The 21,239-nt window shown below is 38.3% G+C and overlaps 1 protein-coding gene and 1 long non-coding RNA gene across 3 annotated transcripts in view; one reads left to right on the forward strand and one right to left on the reverse strand.

The window, feature by feature from the left end:
- The first annotated feature begins 451 nt into the window (after positions 1 to 451).
- On the forward strand, positions 452 to 11,242 carry LOC119475771. The gene is made up of 3 exons (XR_005203864.1): positions 452 to 588; positions 9,644 to 9,646; positions 11,233 to 11,242. It is a non-coding gene; the product is annotated as an uncharacterized LOC119475771 (long non-coding RNA).
- Positions 1,057 to 21,239, reverse strand: part of LOC119475769 (gamma-aminobutyric acid receptor subunit beta-2) — a 70,684-nt gene continuing 50,501 nt past the window's right edge. For both annotated transcript variants that reach the window (XM_037748778.1, XM_037748780.1), the window contains 5 exons: positions 13,520 to 13,657; positions 10,912 to 11,064; positions 7,928 to 8,172; positions 6,334 to 6,474; positions 1,057 to 5,754 (listed from right to left, as the gene is read on the reverse strand). In XM_037748778.1, the coding sequence (XP_037604706.1) occupies positions 5,407 to 5,754; positions 6,334 to 6,474; positions 7,928 to 8,172; positions 10,912 to 11,064; positions 13,520 to 13,657 (1,025 nt within the window). In that variant the 3' untranslated portion in view covers positions 1,057 to 5,406. The remainder of the gene's footprint in view (positions 5,755 to 6,333; positions 6,475 to 7,927; positions 8,173 to 10,911; positions 11,065 to 13,519; positions 13,658 to 21,239) is intronic.

A 21,239-nucleotide genomic window follows, 5' to 3' on the forward strand; every position in this document is an offset into this window, starting at 1 on the left:
TAATTCACTGACATACAGCAAAATTACAAGTGCACAACAGTGTGTACACATAACGTATATGTGTTTAAATATAAAACATATTTTCTGGAGAGAATTTTGGTACCCTTCCTCCCAACATGGTAGAGGACATAGATATATGGTGCCTTCAAATGGGGTCGAGTCCATATCAGCGCTCCCCTCATGTCTTATTCACGACCTCGTAAGTTAGTAAAATTCCGAGTTCATAAGTTGTGACGTGTTTGTTGATGTTGGCAGAAATGGAGGTGCCCATGGAAAATTTATTTTCTAGTGCATAATAAGTTAATAAATTACATTGTAAGACAACTGTGTCCGACTAAAATTAACCAAAAAAACTAATATTTTGGTAGAATTTTGATTATTATAGCTCCAAGAGAACAAATCATGCTTTTATTCATGAAGATAATCATCACCACAATTAACTTAAATATTATGAAATAGGATTTAGGACAAGCGCTTTCTCCTTGTCGTTAACATGTTGTTTACTTTACACTCAATTGGCATGGAATCAGCTGCTTAGCGGTCAAATGTTAGTGTAATATTAATAACTTTATTATAACGTTACTAAATGTTACCTTTGAGCGAAGTTAGCATAGCTAACATTAAAACAACATCTGTTTAGCTAATGGCGGACTGTTATCCAATTAGTTATGACGTAATGTCACATCTACTGTTTTATATTTATGGTGGAGGACACATTTCTCAGTATTTTTAGCGGTTATGAAAGTTTCATGGTGTTAGTAGCAGTTGTACAAATTAAAAACGAGTAAGTGTCAGCTAAGACTTTGAATTGACCCCAATTAATTGTGTTATTTGAGGTTTTTAAAGCATGATGAAATATTGGTTGTTAGCATGGGTCTGGTCTCACTGGGATATTTTGGTGAGGAACAAATGTTGAATATAAATGTTCTCTCATGCCCACATGAACCAAATTTAAGCAGGGAACTTCGATAAACATGTTTGTTCTATCCATCAAAAAGTTTTTCCTTTGGTTTCAGTTTTCTCTTCCTCAATTCTGTGCAAAAATAAATACTCAGATTTAGAACTGTATACAATATTTATTGACAATGTATTCATTTCCATAGGTTTTTCATAATAAAGACAGAGACTGACTTTTACAGGGCTTATCTTTGAGAAGGGTACAGCTCTGGGTTTCTGGGAATGTTCTCGTGAGTGGCACATACAAGGATTTTTCAAGGTGGAGGGTGTTGAGAGGGTAAGAGGGATTGATGCTCCTTGGAGTGAAGTCCAGGGTAGCAGGAGGCTAAGGCTTCTTCTGTGAGTGTGTGCAAACATACACTGTCACCAAGATGTGTCATTTAGGCTTTTAGGATGTCAGTCTGTCCTTGCTCTCCAGAGAAGACTCTCTGCTGTCTGATGAAAACCTTGCATTTCCAAAAACCTTCACTTTTCAGGAATGAAGAGAAAAAAAAGCCATTTCTCCACCATGTACAACCATGTATTTTTTTCCATCTTTATACAAGGGATCATGACAGGATTTTGTAAGCATACCTGTCATTGAGTTTTCATAATCCCCAGAGGACAATGTAATCATTCTGTATAGTATAAATGTGAAAATTGCCAAAATTGGATTTACAAGGTTTTGCCAAACAACAGTGTTTGCAGTTATTTAGTTTTTTTTTTTTACATAGGAGTATAGAAGTATAAAAATATATGAAACAAAAAAGCGCTGTGAAGTACAAACACATATTCAAAGTGTAGAACTTATGAAGCAGACCTTTCTTGCCAGTTGTCGCTGTGCTTTGGAAACACATTACTGTCTGGCCAACATACACCCACTACACACTCTCACACTCAAATATACCATGTCATACCACATACAGTATTATTCTGAAGATTAAGAAATATATTTATATTGGGTAGGTTGAGACATGTCCTATGGCTGAAGTGGATTTAGTACCTTAATGACTTTTAAAATATTTTAGGTGTTTAGATTCTGCCAATGCTGAAAAAGTGTGCCATGCTGTTAGTACTGTAAATGTGTACTGTGTATAGTATTATGGGACTTGTGTTAAACAGAGAAAGCAAACACATTACAGAGAAAACATCTGAAACAAGCTCACTAAGGTACTTTTCCTTAAGTACAATTCTTGGGTTTGAAGTTGTAGTTGGTGGTTGTAGTGTTGTTAGTAGTGTGAATTGTGCTGACCTGAGATGGTTGACTTTTGGGCGGATACAAAGGCATCGCTAACCTCTTTATCACTTGGCCCCTTTGTGTGTGTGCGTGTGTGTGTGTGTGTGTACATATGTCTGTATGTTTGAAAAGGTGGTGTACATTAAGCTGTTTAGCTGATCATTGGTACAAGAAATTGTAATACTTTTGCTGACACATTACAGCAAATACATGCTGCAAAAGAATATCAACTACATTCATGAATACAGTATATGTTACATTTTGGCAAAACCAAAGAAATGTCTTTTGACAAATAGAGCAAAAAGGAACAAAAAGTGATCAAGTGACACTGTAAAATAGACTATTTACATACTGTAGTTTAACATCAGCCTTTGCATTCTCTTAACATCACAAATTATATTGAAAATGTCCGTTTTGTCTTTTCGGTTGAAAGCTCATAGGTATTTATTTACAAGAATAATATGTTCCAATTGACGATTATTAATATACTATCCGATATATACATATTTATTTAAATATGTTTTTTTTGGGACATGTTCCCAAATTTGAATTCAACTCATCTATAGAAAAATTTACAATGTCAATGATCTGTTTGAGTAGATCTCAGAATCTATCTGGATCCCTTTGCGTATGCTTTTTTTAAAAATGTACTTACAAAATAAACAAACATTAAAAACAAGAAAGATGAGAAGAATTGTGTTTGACATAATCACCAGAACTATTAAAAAACTCCCAAAACAAAACGTAACAATTTACTTACTATGCGCAGTTTTCAATACCTAGATCAACACAATGTGAAAATGGTTCATTTTGATGAGTGACATGTAAACACCAGTGAGGTTATTGTAAGTTAGAACTATGCACAAAGTTCAAAGATTACATTTCATTTGTTGGGCAGTGCTTGTGAAAATGCATCATTGTGTCATTCTTAAAATAGTTGTAACTGTTACGTAAATGCTTTTTTTTAGAAAAACGTAAATATTCTTAATAACATCATCAATATTTGAAATACCAGTCAGACATACTTATCAGAAATTGTAATTACAGACTTATGTATGCTCATTTGTGAGGTGAATTAAACACAAAAAAAGCACAAATGAAATGAAACAATTCAGTGAGAAAGGAGAAAGTGATCAAAAACTGAATATCAAGGAGTTACTACTGTACAAAGCATGCAGTGAGACATAACGGTCTGTGGCTACATTTTAAGTAAACAATTATAATATTAATGTTCAAGTGTTCACTCACACTTTCACAATCAAGATGAATGGCATACCAGGAGAAATGAACCCTTTGAGTTAGGTCTTGTTATATTAGGTGAACTCAAAAGAACCATTTGAGACAAGTGCTCCAGTTATCATTTTAGTGTGATTTTTGAAAGATATTTGGAGTCACCTTCTCCTTGTCACTTTATCTTTCATTTGCCACTCACAGGGACTCCTTTGATGAATGATTTGGTACTTTGTGTATGCGAAAAAGAGGCCATAATGCCAGAGTTCATTCATACGAACACTGTGGAAAATCTATGGGGAGAGGGATATGACACTTTTGTGTATTGCAGCCCTAGTTGTATTTCTACATTTTAGCCTTGTTGTAACTGAAACATAGTGTGATCATTATGTCATCTTAATAAATGTCCTCTTAAAACAGCCCCCATAAGCACCAGGTATTAGAAGAACTTCGGTACAGCCTCTATGGCTTTTAAGAACTTGTGTGCAAAATCTTTTTATAAAATCTACCTTGTGTACATACAGTCAGAAGCACATCATCATTAGTAAATAAGCAGTAATTATCTGTTATACGTTCATTTTGGATTTACGGCCTTGTCATCAACCCATTTTTCAATCTGGAAACAATTCATGACTAAGAGGTTTTCAACTAATGATGATTATAATAATCTGGCTTGGGAGGCAGATGCAATACATACTGTAAACTCATTGGCAACAAAAGGAAACATCATCTGCATAGAAAAAATTTGATTAAAATAATGGTGTCAAAAGCTGATATTTGAAGGTTTTTTGTGCTTTTTATGCATTCTGTCCTTTTAGCTTTACCATCTGTGTTCTTATTGAACCATGAAAAAATAATCATAGCTAATAAAGTGCCTTTTCAGCAGTTGTGAGTAATTTTCTTTAACCATGTGGTAAATATGTATCCAATAACGTGATAATAGAGATTTGAAAGGGACATTTTGTAGGTCATATTATCCCTACAATAAATGCTATTCATGTGATATTTATGTAAATATACAGTTAAAGACTTAACTACTTTTTCAGATACAGTCGTCCCCAAAGACATCCATACTGTGTATTTTGTGCTTTGGGGTAGAATCCAATAAGTATTAATAATTATAACAATATATAAGTAAAGCAAATTTGGCTAAAGACAAAATATTATTTATTTTCTTTCTTACATATTTCTCTCTTTGGGTTCTGTACACTATTTCAACAGTTTGACACAGTACACACTAATGACAATCCAAATGGCTGTATTAGCTTTATGCTTCTTTACATTATACCATTTTTGACCTTCTATAGGCGCCTTGAGTGCAATCGGAGTTAAAACCTGGAATTTTTTGGAATGCTCTTAGTTGATGTTACTTAATACTGCCCTATTAAAATGGTTTATGAACTGAGAAGATGCTTAGAAATAAATCATATAATGCTCCCAGTATATTAAAGTAGAAAAATGTTGATCTGAAATTTCTTTCACATTACATGATATTGTAAATTGTGAACTTCAGGCCCTTATATTATCAGTATGAAATTAATTATAGTAACATCTTAGAAAACCCTGCTGACCTGAAACATGCTTCAGTACTTTTTAAATAGTGTCACTGAAAGTAAATGGTAATCAACTCGTCAATTGGTATCTAACTGATATGATATTTTGGCAATGAATTATGTATGCTGTAATTCTAACATAATAAAAACATAAAAATATATGCAAACAAACATTTTAAAAAATGGCAAGATACACAATTCACAAAATATGTACAATTTAAACAATTACTCAGGAACAGGCACCTTATATGTTTGTAATCTCTCTTCTATAAGGTTTTCACGTGTTAGCCAGCAAATGCGGTATTCCAAGATATGATGGATCCAGTCCTGAATAGTGATTCAGTCCAGTTTTACAAGATCACATAAAAATGAAACAAACCAAATACAAACAACAAATGAGAAACATATTTTGCTGTTTGTTCTTGCCCTCACTGATGTCCCTTGTTTCTTTTAATTGACATAGTAAAGCCAGTAAACAATGTTGAAGAAGGAGAAGACAGTTGGGAAGATCACCCTCGACCATTTGTCAATAGAGTTTACATCAGTCAAGTCTGGGATGTTGATCTTTAGCTGTGAAGCGCGCCTTCGTAGTCGGCTCTTCTTTTGAGTCATGTGGCACTCCAGCGTGTTTCGGCCAAAGTTGTGCCTGGCCAGCCCGGCTTTGCGGTACTGTAGAGTTGAGCTGTCGTAGGTCAGCATGGTATTTCGTGGGTCATTGAGACCCAGAGCCAGCTCTGATATGCCCATGTCATTCTTGATGTCCAGGGTGCCCATTAGGATGTTTTCATGTGGGTCCATCTGCCCAAGAAAAAGAGTCAAGTTTGTCTAGTGTATGACTATCATGAAACAGCAATTTGTCTCTGATAAATACATTTTACTAAAATTAATAAAAAAGGAAGTGCCAAGATTATATTTCAAAAAAGGTAGAGACCATAATAATTAACAACAGGGTATATAATTATGTGTAATGTGAAATGGGTAGCTCCTATTGACAAATCCATAGAGAATAATTATTATCTATGGAGTGTTTTAGCGTCTTTGATTGAAGTTTTGGTTTTATCTGCCCAGCACCAAACAGCAGACAGACAAAGTTAGTGACTAGCTGATGAACATAATGGAACATTTGGAAGCCAAAGAGCCATATGTTTTCTCCAGAAGTTGGTGAAAATCAACTCTTAAGAATATTGGACTTATATTATCCAGGTGGCCAAAAACACAACTCCAAATAAATGTTCATGCATGTTACAATGGTAACCCATTATCAACTCTATAATATGTCAATGTTGTGTTTACATTTTGTTCTGCTGCCTCCATGTGGCCAAAAACAATCTAAATGTTAACACAGTTTGACATTTTGGAAATAGATTTTTGCAGTACCTTATTCTTTTGATCGCCAAGTCCAATTGCTGCGTCATCCACAAAGATTGGTTCCCACATCGAGTCATGACCATCAAGATCCCTTTGTTTCATTCTTGCATACAGAGTATCATCTCTGCCAACTACATTCCCCACCAGCCACTGCAAGCAAGCAGAATCACCATGGTTACTTGAGCAACTTTAAATGCAAATACATGTGGACATGAACTGCAGTACAGCAGTGTTATCAGAGGATTCAAGTTCAGTTTAACTTTCCTCTTTAGCCTGCACTCCATATTACAGGATATAAATGTTTCCACTCAGTATAGACAGCATTTTGTATTCAACTAATATCACCACGTCCATGTGCAGCCATGTTATGGTGGCCATTTTGCATCCCTGCTAGTAAGTATTTGGTTCACGTCTGCTTGGAGCATAAACTGGGAATGTGAACGCAACTCTTTCAAGACAAAGAGCCAAGTGGCTCTGAGACCTTCTTTCCCTCTGTTTCAGCTGGCAACATGTCTCATTTGGATTTCAAACAGGGCTAGTACAAGCTTATTAGGCAGGCTTTCCTTGGCACAGTGATGGCAGGAAACATTAGGTCAACCCCTCCATTTGAAGTAGTGACATTTCTTTTCTTTGCTAGTAATTATTCTGAGCTCCTTAGACAGCTTTATGAATAATTAAATTACAATTCTGCTGCAAAGTAAAGAAAATATGTGATTATGTGAATCTAGAGCAAAGAAAACTGCTTTCACTTGAAAATGTGACAACATGGAAGCTAATCTAGAGTTTGCTTTACATGGAGGCATTTTTCAGTGAAATATTCTGAATTTGGGGAAATGCAAGTCGACAAACTACAGAGGCAAGGTAGGGCACTGGTTCCCAACCTGGGGGTCCTGACCCCCAATTAGGGGTCGCCAAAGCTTCACAGGGGGTCACGAAGCCTTCTTGATTTTAAGGAGTGTAAGACAACTTTTTTTAAAACTATACGGTTGGCCTATATTTCAGGATTTCATTCATCTCTGAGAAGAAAATTAAATTATTATTATTTTCTTAAAGTTTTGATTAATATTTAAGCTATAATCAGGATAGGAGCACAGTGAAGACCTGAAAACAAGCTATATTCACAGAGCTTTCCCTCTGCTAAACAGCCTCATCCTGCATTTGAAAAGAACGCAGTTAAAACAACCAAAGAGATAACAAAATAATGACCAAGCATCAGGGAGAAGAAAAAACATTGATTCTGTCATAAAAGAAGATTATTAAGTTTGAATGATTGTTAAAAAATCAATAAAATACATAATGCAGACAAAATATTGTGTTAAAATCCTTAAAAAATAACAGGAAAACTCATCTCTGATGCAATATTCACAGAAAATAGTCTGCTCTAAATGTATCTAAATGGCTTGTTTTACACAAACTTCCTGCAGGTATTGTGCTGACTATTACTTAATTGGGTTAATTGTATCAGTTTATCAGTTGTTCTGTACAATAAGTGTTATGCATTGATAATATTGTCACTTAGTCAGGTGTCATCAGTTTACTCAATGATAGAAAAAGGGTCCCTTCAGGAAAAAGGTTGGGAACCACTGAGCTAAGGTATTCCTACCTTGTTTGGATCCATCCTCATCTTTTCGTTGTTGGCTATAATTAGTTTCTCAGCTGCCCTTTTCTGACGTTGAGGGCCCCGTCCAAAGAAGATGTAGTTTACCAGCGCATACTCCAGCAGGGCCAGGAAGACAAAGACGAAGCAGCCCATGAGGTACATGTCTATGGCCTTGACGTATGGGATTTTCGGGAGGGTTTCTCTTAGATGGGTGTTAATGGTAGTCATGGTGAGCACCGTGGTAATACCTGCAGAAGAAAGACCATTACATTATAACAGAAACAATATGAATCAAGAATGTTGGCAGTACAAAGTATGCCGTTTTTATGTAAGGCACTCACAAATTTACTCCTTGCATTATCCTTTCTATTAAATCAATAGCAACAATCAACTGGAACCCCTACTTACTGTATGGTCCTGACTGAATGTGTGACAGTTTTAATCCTTCCGACTGCAAGACATCTTTGTGATCTACTTGATGCCATGTCTGTGCTTGATTAAGCCTGCCAGGATCAATGAACCCAAGGGGCTTACCCCCATGACTTCAAACAATGCATCGGGAGACGAGCTAAAAGACGTGCACCTGAAGTGCTGCAGCGATTTGAAATTCAAATGTCAACCTTGGTCTTGTTCATTAGCGAGAACTCCTACCGAGAAAAGTTGTAGACAGTTTTGAAAAACCTCGCCCAGCAAGCTGTGGGGATAGTTACTGTCAGATTGACTGTGCATATCAATGTGTTGAGTTTCTGCTTATTATGAGTGACATGCTAAGTCTTGTTGGTAGTGATTTCATTTCATATTCCTGCCGTTTTAAGCAAAGCACTGGCTCTTGGATGTAGTGTGCTTACAATAGTGTGTGTCTATGGTATTATCCATATGCAGGAATTATAAATGGCATGAGAGGCCCGATTCTAAAGCTTAAATATGATTTTCCTCGCATGATGAAATAATTGTGTTCTCAGCTCCTATAGCGCTCACAAAGCCTCCCACGCATACCTGTATATTCTACTGTGAAAGCATTATTGCACCATTGAGCACTATTGAGAGTCTCAGTAAACAATTACTAAATTATTTTACAGCTGTCACAAAGCTGTCAGGTGACTACCGCTCAAAATAGGATTCAGGCAATTTTCCCAAGCTGTTGCTGCAAGAGCTTAACAATAACAACAAAGGATTCCTGCAGCACCGTGGCCATGTGATTCAGCCATTACAGGTCCATTTTAATGCCCGAAACCAGGTCAGAGTAAAGTGGTTCCTGAGTCTAGTGTAGATTGGGGGGTGACCGAACATTTCCCAACTCTGCTGACCCACCTCCATTATGGAGCATTACCTTTTTTTTTTTCATTAAATCCCATGCATGCCTTCCCCCCGGATCACTAAATGCAGCTCAGTCGTCAATCAGCAAAATTGCCTTGTCGACTAAAGCGAGGGATGGGTTGAAGGATGGATGAAGCTGGGTGGATGGAGTTGGGTGAAAAGAAGACAGGGAGCTTCCGATAAACACAGAGTAAGCTAGAAGCTTGATACAAACCTCACAGGCTACACGGGGTTTACATAATCAAGGATGACGGGGGGAAATTGGGACTTCCAGAAAAGCACAAAGGCTCTGGAATCAGAGTGGAAACAAATCAAACTGGTCATCCATCATAATACGTCTGTAGGATTCAGCAACATTTGTTGTACTGGGATGGATATTTGACCCTGTTAATACCCACAGAGATTGTAAAAGAAGTGAAACAGATACCAATGAAAATTAGCCTTTCTGGCTAACTCTGGCCTATTTTCAGAATATTATTAATATTCACTGTCCCTGTCAAATAAACTAATAATAAACTAAACTAAACGTGTAGCTGTGGATCACTGCAGTGCTATTCTCTAATGACTGTATAAGGACCTTATGAGGTCTAAAATGAATAAATACATACAGCACAGAAATCAATTAATACATTTATAAAGGGGAAAATTTCAGATCAAATTTGAAGACCTGTAGAACGCAACACAATCTTACTCCCAACTCGTCAAATACCGCTGCTTGGTCAGTGCCTCTCGGCATCTGAGAACATTGAAAAGGGTACCCCTCTTGCGTAACTTTTGGACGGACCAGAGACGGCGTGTCAAGATACATTCGCTACATGTCCTTTCAAAATAAATGTCTTTTTTCACAGGAAGTTAGGTTTAGGCAACACAACCACTTGGATAGGAAATTGTAGTGGTTGACGTTAAATTCACTGACTCAACTTACGTGACTAACGACTCACGTGACTCACTGGACTGACGATACCAACGAGTCACGTGACTAACGACTGACGTGACAAAATGAGTCAACGTTACTTTTAACGTTACGGCAGACGAACACCGGTCTCCTGGTTGAAAGTCTTGTGTTTGTTTGACCATCCACCACCCCTCCATCCTGAAACCGTCGATTAATGCCTCAAGTGGTTTACATTGAGGTTAGTTGAAAGCCCGGTTCATCACAAACTGTTGCTTAAGGGTACCTTCCGCTCGTCGGTTTCCGATGCCGGGGCCCTATCCAATCGGTGGTGTTTGATGAGTTGGAAGTGAGGGTTGTAGAAATAGGATTCTTTCCAATGAAAAGTCATGGCCTTCTCAGCACTACAAAGTTCATTTGTCCATCCATCCATCCATCCATCCATTTATACTTATAGGTCAAACAGGTCTTCTACAAACTATTGCTTTTTTCTTTATCAGTATATTCAATGTTTGGTTTTCTACAGATTTTCTTGCCTGGCTTAATGTTAGATATGTTGTAAATCTTTCTTTCCTCAACCTGTCACCACCAAGGTTTCTTGTCTCTATTCGCCCTTCGAGTGAATGATGTGAATGTTCTGAGGTGAAATTAGTGGGAAAAAAATAAATCTATGTATAGCTTTCCCTGGTCAGTCTATTTCAGCGCCAGAGTAATCTCCTTTTAAAGTGTCCACCCCAATGTACTGTCAATCTGTCTATATTTGTATTGCAGGCCTCACCCAGAGCCACTCTGGCAGCAGAGGCGTCATAGTTGATCCAGAAGGAGACCCAGGAGAGGATAGTGATAAGTATAGAAGGCATGTATGTCTGCAGGATGAAGTACCCGATGTTTCTCTTCAGCTTAAAACTCAGGGACAGACGAGGGTAAGCACCTGCAGAGAGGGGACGGGGAAGGAAAAAAAAGCAGAAGCAGTGTAAGATGACGGATTCCCACAATATTTGCCAGAGCTGCCAGGTCTCAAGAGCTTTATGTTTTCTGATTGTGATTGTGTCCCAAGACCTCAGCATTAGTTCAGACAAAAGAACAGGTAATTTGTCAGAAAACAGTGTTTCTTATCTACTCAAGGTATAGGCGCTAAATCGTACTCATTTAAGGTTTGGGAATGTTAGTTTTGATGGGTATTGGCTATCAAAGATGACTATTGGTTGAAGACGGAGTAAGAATGCTAGTTTTGGGTGTTGTAGTAAGCTATTTTGTACACCTATCATTAATCCTAGGTTTACAAGCCATGTACAAAAAGGGATACCATCATTCAAACCTCTTCTGTGGTCAGACATTAGCGACCTTTTGAAAATAAATTCAAATTAGGCGCATTTCCATCAACTGGTTTGGAGCAAATAAACTCGGGTACAGCGTAGGTTGGTCAGAAGTTGGCACTATAGGCTATACAAGGCTATAATCAGCAAGTAAACCGAGTAGAAGAAGAAGTAGAGGTTGCGAACCAAAAACAACCACGCAACCTTTTTTTTTTCAATGGGAATCAAAAGGTGTTCTAGTGAGAAAAGTCTATCAAAAATCATATAAAATACTTAAATTATTTTTTGGGGTAAATCAATTAACCTTTTAGTAAAGAGTGAAAAATCTTCATCACAATTTCACTGGGCCTAAGGTCAAATTTTGTCCAAACAGTCATTACATTTCAGAAGAGGGAAGCAGTGAATGTTTAGCACTTTGGCTTGATAAACTGATTTATTATTAACGTTGTTGTGAGGGTATACTAAAAACGTAGACTGCACTCCTTCAACAGTTCTTCTTCCAAGCTCTTTTATCAACAATAATATTTCATCCCTGGGTTGTCCATTGCAGAAGCAACTCAGTAAAAAGCCATATTTGTTGTGTCCACTAAATTGAAGCATCAGCGCTCTCCAGAATTACCTGTTCTCCACCGCCTGTGTTTATACACAATATTGCAAGAGGTTTGATGATTTGTCTGTTGAGGGTCCTCCTTTTTTTCGCTTATCTTGCTCTATTGGAAATAAGCCCACAGCAGGGGTTTTGGTAATGGCAAATTTTATCAGCACACATATTCCTCTCCTTAGGGAATTGGCTGTATTTTGGTTTGAGTTGCATTACAACTGAATGGGGAAAGGCACCACGAGAATACACTGCATTATACAGTGTATTGGAGAGTCATGCAGAAAACAGAAGAGGGGCGAGGGAGGAAGATAAAGTCTTTTTAATGAAAGCACCAACAACCCACCAGCCTCAGCTCCTCTTGGAATGTCGCCACTTAGATCTGCTATTTCATTTAGCTAATGTTAGCACGAGCCACCGAGAGAATCCCTAAATTAGTTCTTTATGAAGTGAGGAAACAGCTTGGGTAGTAAATGACAGGACGGAGGTACAACTGTGCAGATTTATTATTCATAAGGGCGCCAATGACATTGGCCATCCTTGGAGTGAAACATGACACTCGTATTGGGTGAATGCCCAGGCACTTGTGCTGATGTTTGCATCTCTGGGTGGCCCCGAGGTCATTCACTCCATATCGCAGTAGACAGCACATAAAAGGGGAATCCCCGTCTACCATATCTCTGTATAATGCAATACATTCAGGGCAAACTGCAGGGACACAGTTGGGTAGATAAACAAACACATACACACATGCATACACAAAACATTGTGCATTCATCAGAAAGCATTATGTTATTAATAAGGTTACGTGGAACGTGTGACCCCTGCAGACAAAACAAGACCTCTCATTGGTGGACTCTCCATGTTCTTATTGCATTAGTGTTCTGCTCTCATTCAGTGCAGTATCCAGAAACTGTATTCAGCAGAACCGCTGTCCCGCTTACAATTGCTTGCTTGCATGACAAATTCATGAATATGAAAATGCAGAGGAGATGAATATTTCATTGTATCAGACAGCATTCTTTTTGTTTATTGCTGTTAAATAAGTCATGGTGTCTTCCGTCTCGCAGGATGGCACTTCATTTGAAGGTTTGTATGTGTCTTCTTCGTGCATTTGCATAACATTTTGCATCTCTGGAAATTAGTGGATGCTATTTTTCATATCAATAAGTGCAAACTGTCAAAAGAGTCAATATTTATGACTCGCCATATTGCCCTCTTTGCAGCAGCGCAATGATAATGAAATGAAATAACCCTAAGAGACAGAAAATAATTAAAGGTCTCTTTTAATGAAAATAATAGCAAAGTATTAAGTGGAAATTTACCATATATGCTTCAACTTAATATTTACTTCAGGGATAATAATATTGGATTGCATTGTATTTATGTATGTATGTTGTATTGGTGTTGCTGTTATTGTGCTCAACCAATCAACTATGAGTCATGCATTTCAAATGTTCGTTTTCCATTACCTGTGGAGAAGACAACATTCTTTGAGATGAGATTATGATCCACAATGGAGAACTGGGGCAGTTCGATCCTGTCCACCCCCGTCACAGCATTGTGTCCTCCTCGCCAGTAGAACTCAATGTCATCTGTAGTGTAGCCATCTGAGAAAAAAGCACAGGAATTACTGAGGATTGTTAATGGTCTGTACAGTATATATATATGTTCATAATTGTGTCCCATCTGGATCCCGTACCGTCCAGTTAATGAATCACTTTGTCTGATTAGGTTTGCATTTGTCACCATTTTACATTGTGCTGACAGCAGACACAGTAATTGGTCTTTGGTTCACTGACTTGAAATATGAGGTTATCCGCAAAGAAAGGATGTTTCTTTTATCTTAATTTGTGTATATGCATTTACAGTATGAATATACTGTATGTGCTTGTTTCCTACAACTACTTACTGATTTAAGTGGTGCCAGATCCATTTATCCCACACATACTTGCATAATTGTATATAAAAAGAAAAAAAAGGGGGCTTGCTAAATTGGATTAGACTGGGGAGAATGAATGGAAGTCAGTGAACCTGGCGTCTCAATGCCATGACACTGTCAAGTAGCAACTCCGGCACCCGGTTACACCCTACTTCTCTCCACTCCATCCAACCACTTAAAAGCTAAAGGTGATCAAGCATTTTCAGTTGTTGGCCCTAAATTGTGGAATAGTTTGCTGTTAACGATTAGATCTTCCTCCTCCACTGATACCTTTAAAATCTGTCTAAAAATACATCTCTTTTTTTGTTTAGCTAATAATTATCATCATGAAGACATGCCTGACCACACTCTGGTTTTCACTCTGGTCCACAGTCCGTACTTGACTTGCTGGGACTTGAACCGGCAACCCTCCGGTTCCCAAGCCAAGTCAACTTGCTCTAGAAATGAACGTGACTTGACTGCGTTACTGTAATTATTCAGTACAATTATTAGTATTATTTTATATTCAAAATGATCCACTTGTGTGCTCTTGAATCTACTTGACCCCTCACTTGGGATAGTTCAACCCATTCTTTTTACCAAGTCGTCTCATACGGACGCTCGGTCAGTACCCATTGGCAAGCTTTTTTAGTTTTTTACTTAGGTTAGGAAAATTACTTGGTTAGGTTTAGTAAAATATTGTGGTTTGGGTTAAACTAAGTATAGTGAGATAACTTCAGTTATGTACCTACGTTTCTGTGAATGAGACCAGGCTGGATTGTTGATCTTAACATAACATGGGAAACAACTCAGGGTAGTAAATTTTGTTAACTGAAGTACTCACACAGTTACACACATGCAGCTGCCCAGTACAACTAGTGGGCCACTGAGCAGCTCTACAACAATTCTATGCCTTGTTTCAAGTGCACTTCTGAGGTACCCAAGCGCAAATCACATGCTGATGCCTTGGTGCTGTATTCTTGACAATAACTGAATTATGGAAAAACCTGTTAAAACTATGAATTATGAAATGAAGTTAAACATACGACATGCCACATTGGAGCTGATGGAAACCCTTATATATGTGACTAAATATGTATGAGTCAACTTTATTATGTTTTGTCCCATGAGCAACTAAATAATTAAATACCAAGAGCCATAATGATTAAATAACCAGGCTTGGAATCCATTTTCATCTTTAAAACACAGTAAAATCTGCAAAGGGAATAAAAGCAAGTCCATTAATATTAATCTGAACCAGAGCTACTCGCTCTTTTGCTCTCATTTTGGCCCAATCAGTGGAGACATGGACAGCAAGGCGGCTAGTGGGCAGGAACAATAAATGATTGAGTAACACGCTACTCTGTAGTTACTGTATAGCTGAAGACAAGTGCTCTTACAAAAAAGAAGGCAAGAAGAAAAGTAGAAAATTTTCATTAGACCATGAAACTTGGCTCTTGCATAATCCACTGCCTACTGTCTGCTCTGGTGCAGTTGACATGTCTGATGACTTCAGGGCAGAAGAGTGTTGGTCACAGAGAGGAGAGAAAGGAGATGAGGAGAGACGGGAAACAGCTGAGGTTGGCGCACTTCTTTAGAAGGTGTGTTCACCAATAAAGCCATGCTAAAACTATGTGATGCTCAATTAAAACAGCCGATTAGACTGTTGGCAGGCTATTAAATAGGCGCTGTCAGTCGCTATAAGCCCTATAAATGTGAGTCATAGGTGCCTACTACAACCACTAGTAGGTTTTATCATCTATTCACATGGTAGATCACCGAAAGAAGGTATAAAAGAGCACGACAGCGACCTCTAGCGACCGTAGTAATTATGACAGGATGGGACACAAACACAGAGTTTGCATTCCGTGTGAAACTAACAACTTGTAGTTGTCTTTGTGTTCTTAGTTATTTTAAGCTAATACACAATGTTTCCCTTAACTTAACCAAGTGTTTTTTTTGCCTAACCTAAATAAGTTGTAGTTTTGTTGCCTAAACCTAAAGAAGTCTTTTTGTTTGTGTTCAAAACATGACGTTTCATTTAATTTTACAAAGTGTTATTTTTGCCTAACCTAAATAAGTTGTAGTTTTGTTGCCTAAACCTAAAGAAGCCTTTTTGTTTGTCTTCAAAACATGATGTTTCATTTAGTTTTACAAAGTGTTAGAACATGTTGCTTTTAAGTTTCACTTTCACTTTTACATCGTATAGCGTATTAGGGCCCTATTGACCCACATCTATGGTGCTTATAGCGACTGATAACGCCTATTTAACGGCCTGATAACAGTTGAATCGGGTGAGTAAAACAGCAATTTGCAAAATAATATATAAAAAGGGGTTAAACTGTCAGCATGTGAACCTTTGCGTGCATGTTTGTATGCCTCTTTCAATAATAATAAAGTTGTTTGAGACCTCCCTATGCAACAGCAGTAGTCACCATAATAATAAACCATGCTGTATGTACAGCAGACAAGCTTGTTTAAAAACACAGACGGCAATATTGCTTTTCCATATTGGCATTCTTTAGGGCAACAAAAGGGTTGAGAGGCGACACAGAGCTCATTTCTATAGCGCAACACAGTTAGATTGTTATATTTTGTACATAGCAAGCTGGCAGCGCTATAGATTGTCTCAGAGCTCTGACAGCTCACCATGAGTGTATCCAAGTGTGAACTCGCTCAACTAAGAGGCAGGAGGTCTAGACTTGCAATACACTCTGCTGCCTCGAGACAAACAACAGAATCATAAAACTGATCAAACTGTTCAGTCGCTCCCAATATGGAATAGTAGTTTTGCATTTTTAGGTAACAGCAGGAGATGGACTAAACAACAAATCGGCAGTTTTCAGTACCATAATAACCCTTTGTGATGGTTGCTGCAAAGGGGATTTGCATGCATGTTAGTAGAATTTGCCAGAGCGATTATTGTTGCATGCGTGCAAGTTTTGTCAAATGCTCTGTCAAATGTTGATGGGGAGATTTAGCAGCTAGAAAGTGAATTAAAATGTTTGATTTGCATGAGTATGTGCAGTATGTGTGTGTGTGTGGGATGGTGGTGGTGACGTGCTGGATGACGAATGAAAGCACATTTGACAGAACAATTTAGAGGGAACTCCCACGTTGTTTCATTGCATTTAATATAGGTCGTTACGCCACACCTCTCCTATTCCTCCTCTGGTCTCTGCTTTTCTCCCCCACTCTTCCTTTCTAACTTGTTCTGTTTTTATCTCCCTTTCTCCCACCACTTTTTCCATTTGATTACACTCCTCTCTGTTATTTCTCTCACAACTACTGTTATGTGTCCGTCTATCTTTCACTCTACCTTCCCTCTTCCATAGCCTGCTCTGCTTAATTAATACTTGTGTGACCTATTTAGTTGCTCTGAATTATTAACACAGACTCCTCAGTGGCTGCTTTCAACACCCTCACACTCTGACATCTCCTGGTCCTCTTGACGGAAGTGGAGTTTGGTGCGTTAAGATATAAAACAATGGATTTCCAACACAGTCATGTACAGTTTGGGTAGTCATATGGCATCATCATCATGGTCATCGCCTCACAAAGGGGTAATCAATAATTTCTCAGAATGTTTTCCAAAGGAAATAAGTAGCCAAAGGACGAAGGGATGGGAAAATGAGATTAATGTGTTCTTCTTCTCTCAGTTTCAGTAAAACGTCTGGCAGCTGCATTTTGAAACAACTTGCAGACGATTAAGTGCTTCTCTACTAAGTGCAGAGTATAAGGAAATTATATTAGTCGAGATGGGATGAAATAAAGGCAGGTCAGGTCAGGGGCAGACAGAAATAACTTAATTTTGGATACATTTCTTAAGTGATAAAGCCGCGACTGAACCACCGCCTGAGATTCAAAATTTAAATTTGAGTCAATGTGTTCTGTCCCAGAGGATGAAAGCTCATTTTGTTGGTGACCCCCTGATCCTTCCTCTTGTGTCACCACCGAGGCCAAACACGGGATGTATCAACATGTAAGGGAGATTGCCATTACATTTACTACTATAGGCAGATCTCATACACTGTTAGTAGCTATACCTACGAAAAGTAATGCACTGTAATTTGTGTATATCCCACAAAATCAATGTGTAATCGTGAACCAGGAAATATAAAGAGCAAATGCTGCATAAGGAGGTCAGGGTGGATGGGTGGGTCAAAAAATACTGGACTTTTGCCCATGAGGCCTGCGTTCTTGTCCTGTGTGATACAAGCAGTCAATGTTGATGTATTGTCTACGTAACGCCACATCTGGAGTTATTTTAAGCCAAACCGCGATCTTTTCCTAAAACTAACTAAGTAATTTTGTTGCCTAATCCTAACCAAGTCAATCTTTTCCTAACCCTACGTAGTTGTATTGCCTAAACCTAACCAAGTTGTTTCCTGTGAAGACGGATGTTTATTATATGTAACAAACGGAAATGTAGACGTGTTGCTGGACATCCGCAGGATAAAAAAAAAAAAATGGAAGAATAACTTTTTCGTAAGATATCATACGAACCGTTTTATGAGAATACGTTGACAACGGCCCTCATATTTTTGAGTGTCCAGCTACCCAATTCACTTAACTCCATTGTTTCTACGTCATTGAAGCTGACTTTGTAATTTTACGTCACTTCGCTTTCATACTAAAGTTATTATATCACAGTATTTGGCACAGATGGATCGTCCTGATTCCCATTGCATGATTAACTCAAATGAGTGAGAGAGAGAGAGAGAAAAGACATCTACAATACATGACAGACAAGAGAGAGTAAGTCTACTGTATAGCTATGAAACAATGTAATGAGAAAAGAGGAAATTAGCTCCTTGATTCCTCAGTGGCATGAGAGGCAAACTCATCCCTTCAGTACAAAAAAAAGAAACTAAGGGTGTGACAATATGTATTTTACACCAGCACAAAGGCTTCTCTCATGGATTCCAAAGTCCGGGAGCGTTGGCAGGCCAAAAATAAATGAAATTGTTCACGATAGCATCAGAGGAGATAGCAATACAATACTAAAGCTATTTAACTGGGACTCTGGCATATCTCCCTGACCAAATCTGACTCCAGGCCTTTTTATCAAGCTTATGAAATAATGTCTCAGTTGATTTGTTTTAATGGGCAAAGACGGATTTTGGAGGGAGATAAAAACACAGGCTTTGATATTGCCCTGGGCCAAATATAATCAGAGACAACAAAGTTTTTATTTCACTTCTAAATGGTGCTATGAATCATCGTACACCTGTGATAAAACTTAGAAAGTAGCGCGCCGTTTCTAATATGTAATGACACATGTATGTGATTTACATATTAAACGCTACACAGAAGCACAAACAACAAACATAAAAATCCCTTTTCATCTGATTTTCTTTCACAATTAAAGTGTTTTCAAACCTCGCTGGAGAACAGCCCCTTAAAATCAAAAGATGTCACAAACAACTTAATTTATTCACCATGAATAGTACAAGCCTTTAGGTTAGTCCTGGAAATGCACAAGGAGTCTGTGAGAATGTGTGTAGATGATGAAACCTACGATGCATAGTGCCCATTGAAAATCGAACTAACACAGTTCAACCTAACCAGACCTGAAGCGTTTACAATGTATGGTTTGGGAAATCTGAATGTTTCAACAGTTTACAGGAGGGAATTAGGGTGACCAGGTGTCCCACATTTTCATTCCTTGTCCCACATCTCACATATTGAGACAATGTCCAACATTTTCATTGGCTCTAGTTTTCAAAAGTCAAACAACTGCAAGATAGATGCTTTTTTTGAAAATCTGTCTTTCATCCAATGGCTGTGAATTAAGCAGGGAAGGCTGTCATCATTGGGCGGTGTTTGCTGTCAAACTGCGCACACGTGGGTCAAGTGCAGGTTAACATTTCACCATCTTTGCTACGCTACGCCCAACAGAGAAAATTGCGAGTCACTGCAAAGTCGCAAGCTATGCAGATTTAGGCAGAATATGATGGTAACTATCATAACAAAAAGGAAGAACAGCTACAACAAAGACTGTGAAATACGTATTTATAAGCTGGTGGAAGGCGATTCTGAGTTTTTTTGTGAAATTTGCCAGTTATTTTTCACACAGTGGGAATACAACATGAAGCGACATGTTGAGTCTCACAAGAAACGTACATATCAAAAAGAGAGGTGCCGATGTATGGATGCATTCGGGCAAAGCATAGAGATGTAACAAGATAAGGGGCAGAATAGAAATGTTTATTATTTAAGTTAGATTGACATTACATCAAAATTATAGACTAACTCTCAGCTTTGGTAATGTGTCCTACATTGTCACACACAAACATACTATTTGTCCCACATGTGGTTTGTTTGGATCTGGTCACTCTGGAGGGAATGCATGTCAATTTAATGCATATCAACAGACAACAATTTGTGGTGCATGTCCACAGGCAAACACTCATAAACACATAAAGAAACATGCTTGCATGGACACACAAAGACGTCCTCACACACGGGCACGTCAAATCAACCCCCCCGAACAACTCTCGCTCTCCCCTGTGAGCCGAGATGGCTACTCCACTCTTAAATATGTCTCAGATGAATTTTTGATTCCGCGCAGTTCAAAGCGACTTTAATGTTATTCCTGGTGTCCAATTAAAAGATGCCTTGGAAACTTTTACACAGCAAGCTGCAGCCGACTGCACGCCTGGACAGGGACAGAACATCTAAAAAGATAAGATAAATAAATAAGCCGTGCAAGCCTGAGTGAGGAAAACCATTCACACCCCGGAGGATGTGTGCGGTTTTCTAAAAATGGGCTCCGATAGCGAGAGACAGATAGACTGTGGAAGCGGTTCTGTCCATATGATGTGGATCGCTGGTGCGGAAAATATAACTATTACCTGGTAGAGATGCTGTAATGAAATGATAGTTTCATTGTGAGTGCACAGCAACTGTGTGAAATAACAGTCGTAATGTGCCTCTCACTCCCGTCTCAGAGTGTACAGACACAAACAGGGATGTCTTTGTCTGTTTGTGCATGCATGTGATTGTATCGGTGACTGCAAGTTTGTCTTAATTTGTCTTCTCTCTCAATGCTTTTGCAAATCCCTCTCCTGAAGAGGGAGTCACACATATGCTAAAGCTAAAGCAGCTAAACAGGGCAAAAATGCTTCTGTGTGTGGTATTCAGTGTTTAACGACTCAGTGACCATACTCTGGTTATGATTTATTAAAAAGGTGCACAGCATGGTCTACTTGTGAAGTCAATGTTACATCTTTAAGTAGAATCAGCTTCCTGTGAATGTGGGGCTACTG

Source organism: Sebastes umbrosus, chromosome 17 (assembly GCF_015220745.1).
Source record: "Sebastes umbrosus isolate fSebUmb1 chromosome 17, fSebUmb1.pri, whole genome shotgun sequence".
Lineage (NCBI taxonomy): Eukaryota > Metazoa > Chordata > Actinopteri > Perciformes > Sebastidae > Sebastes > Sebastes umbrosus.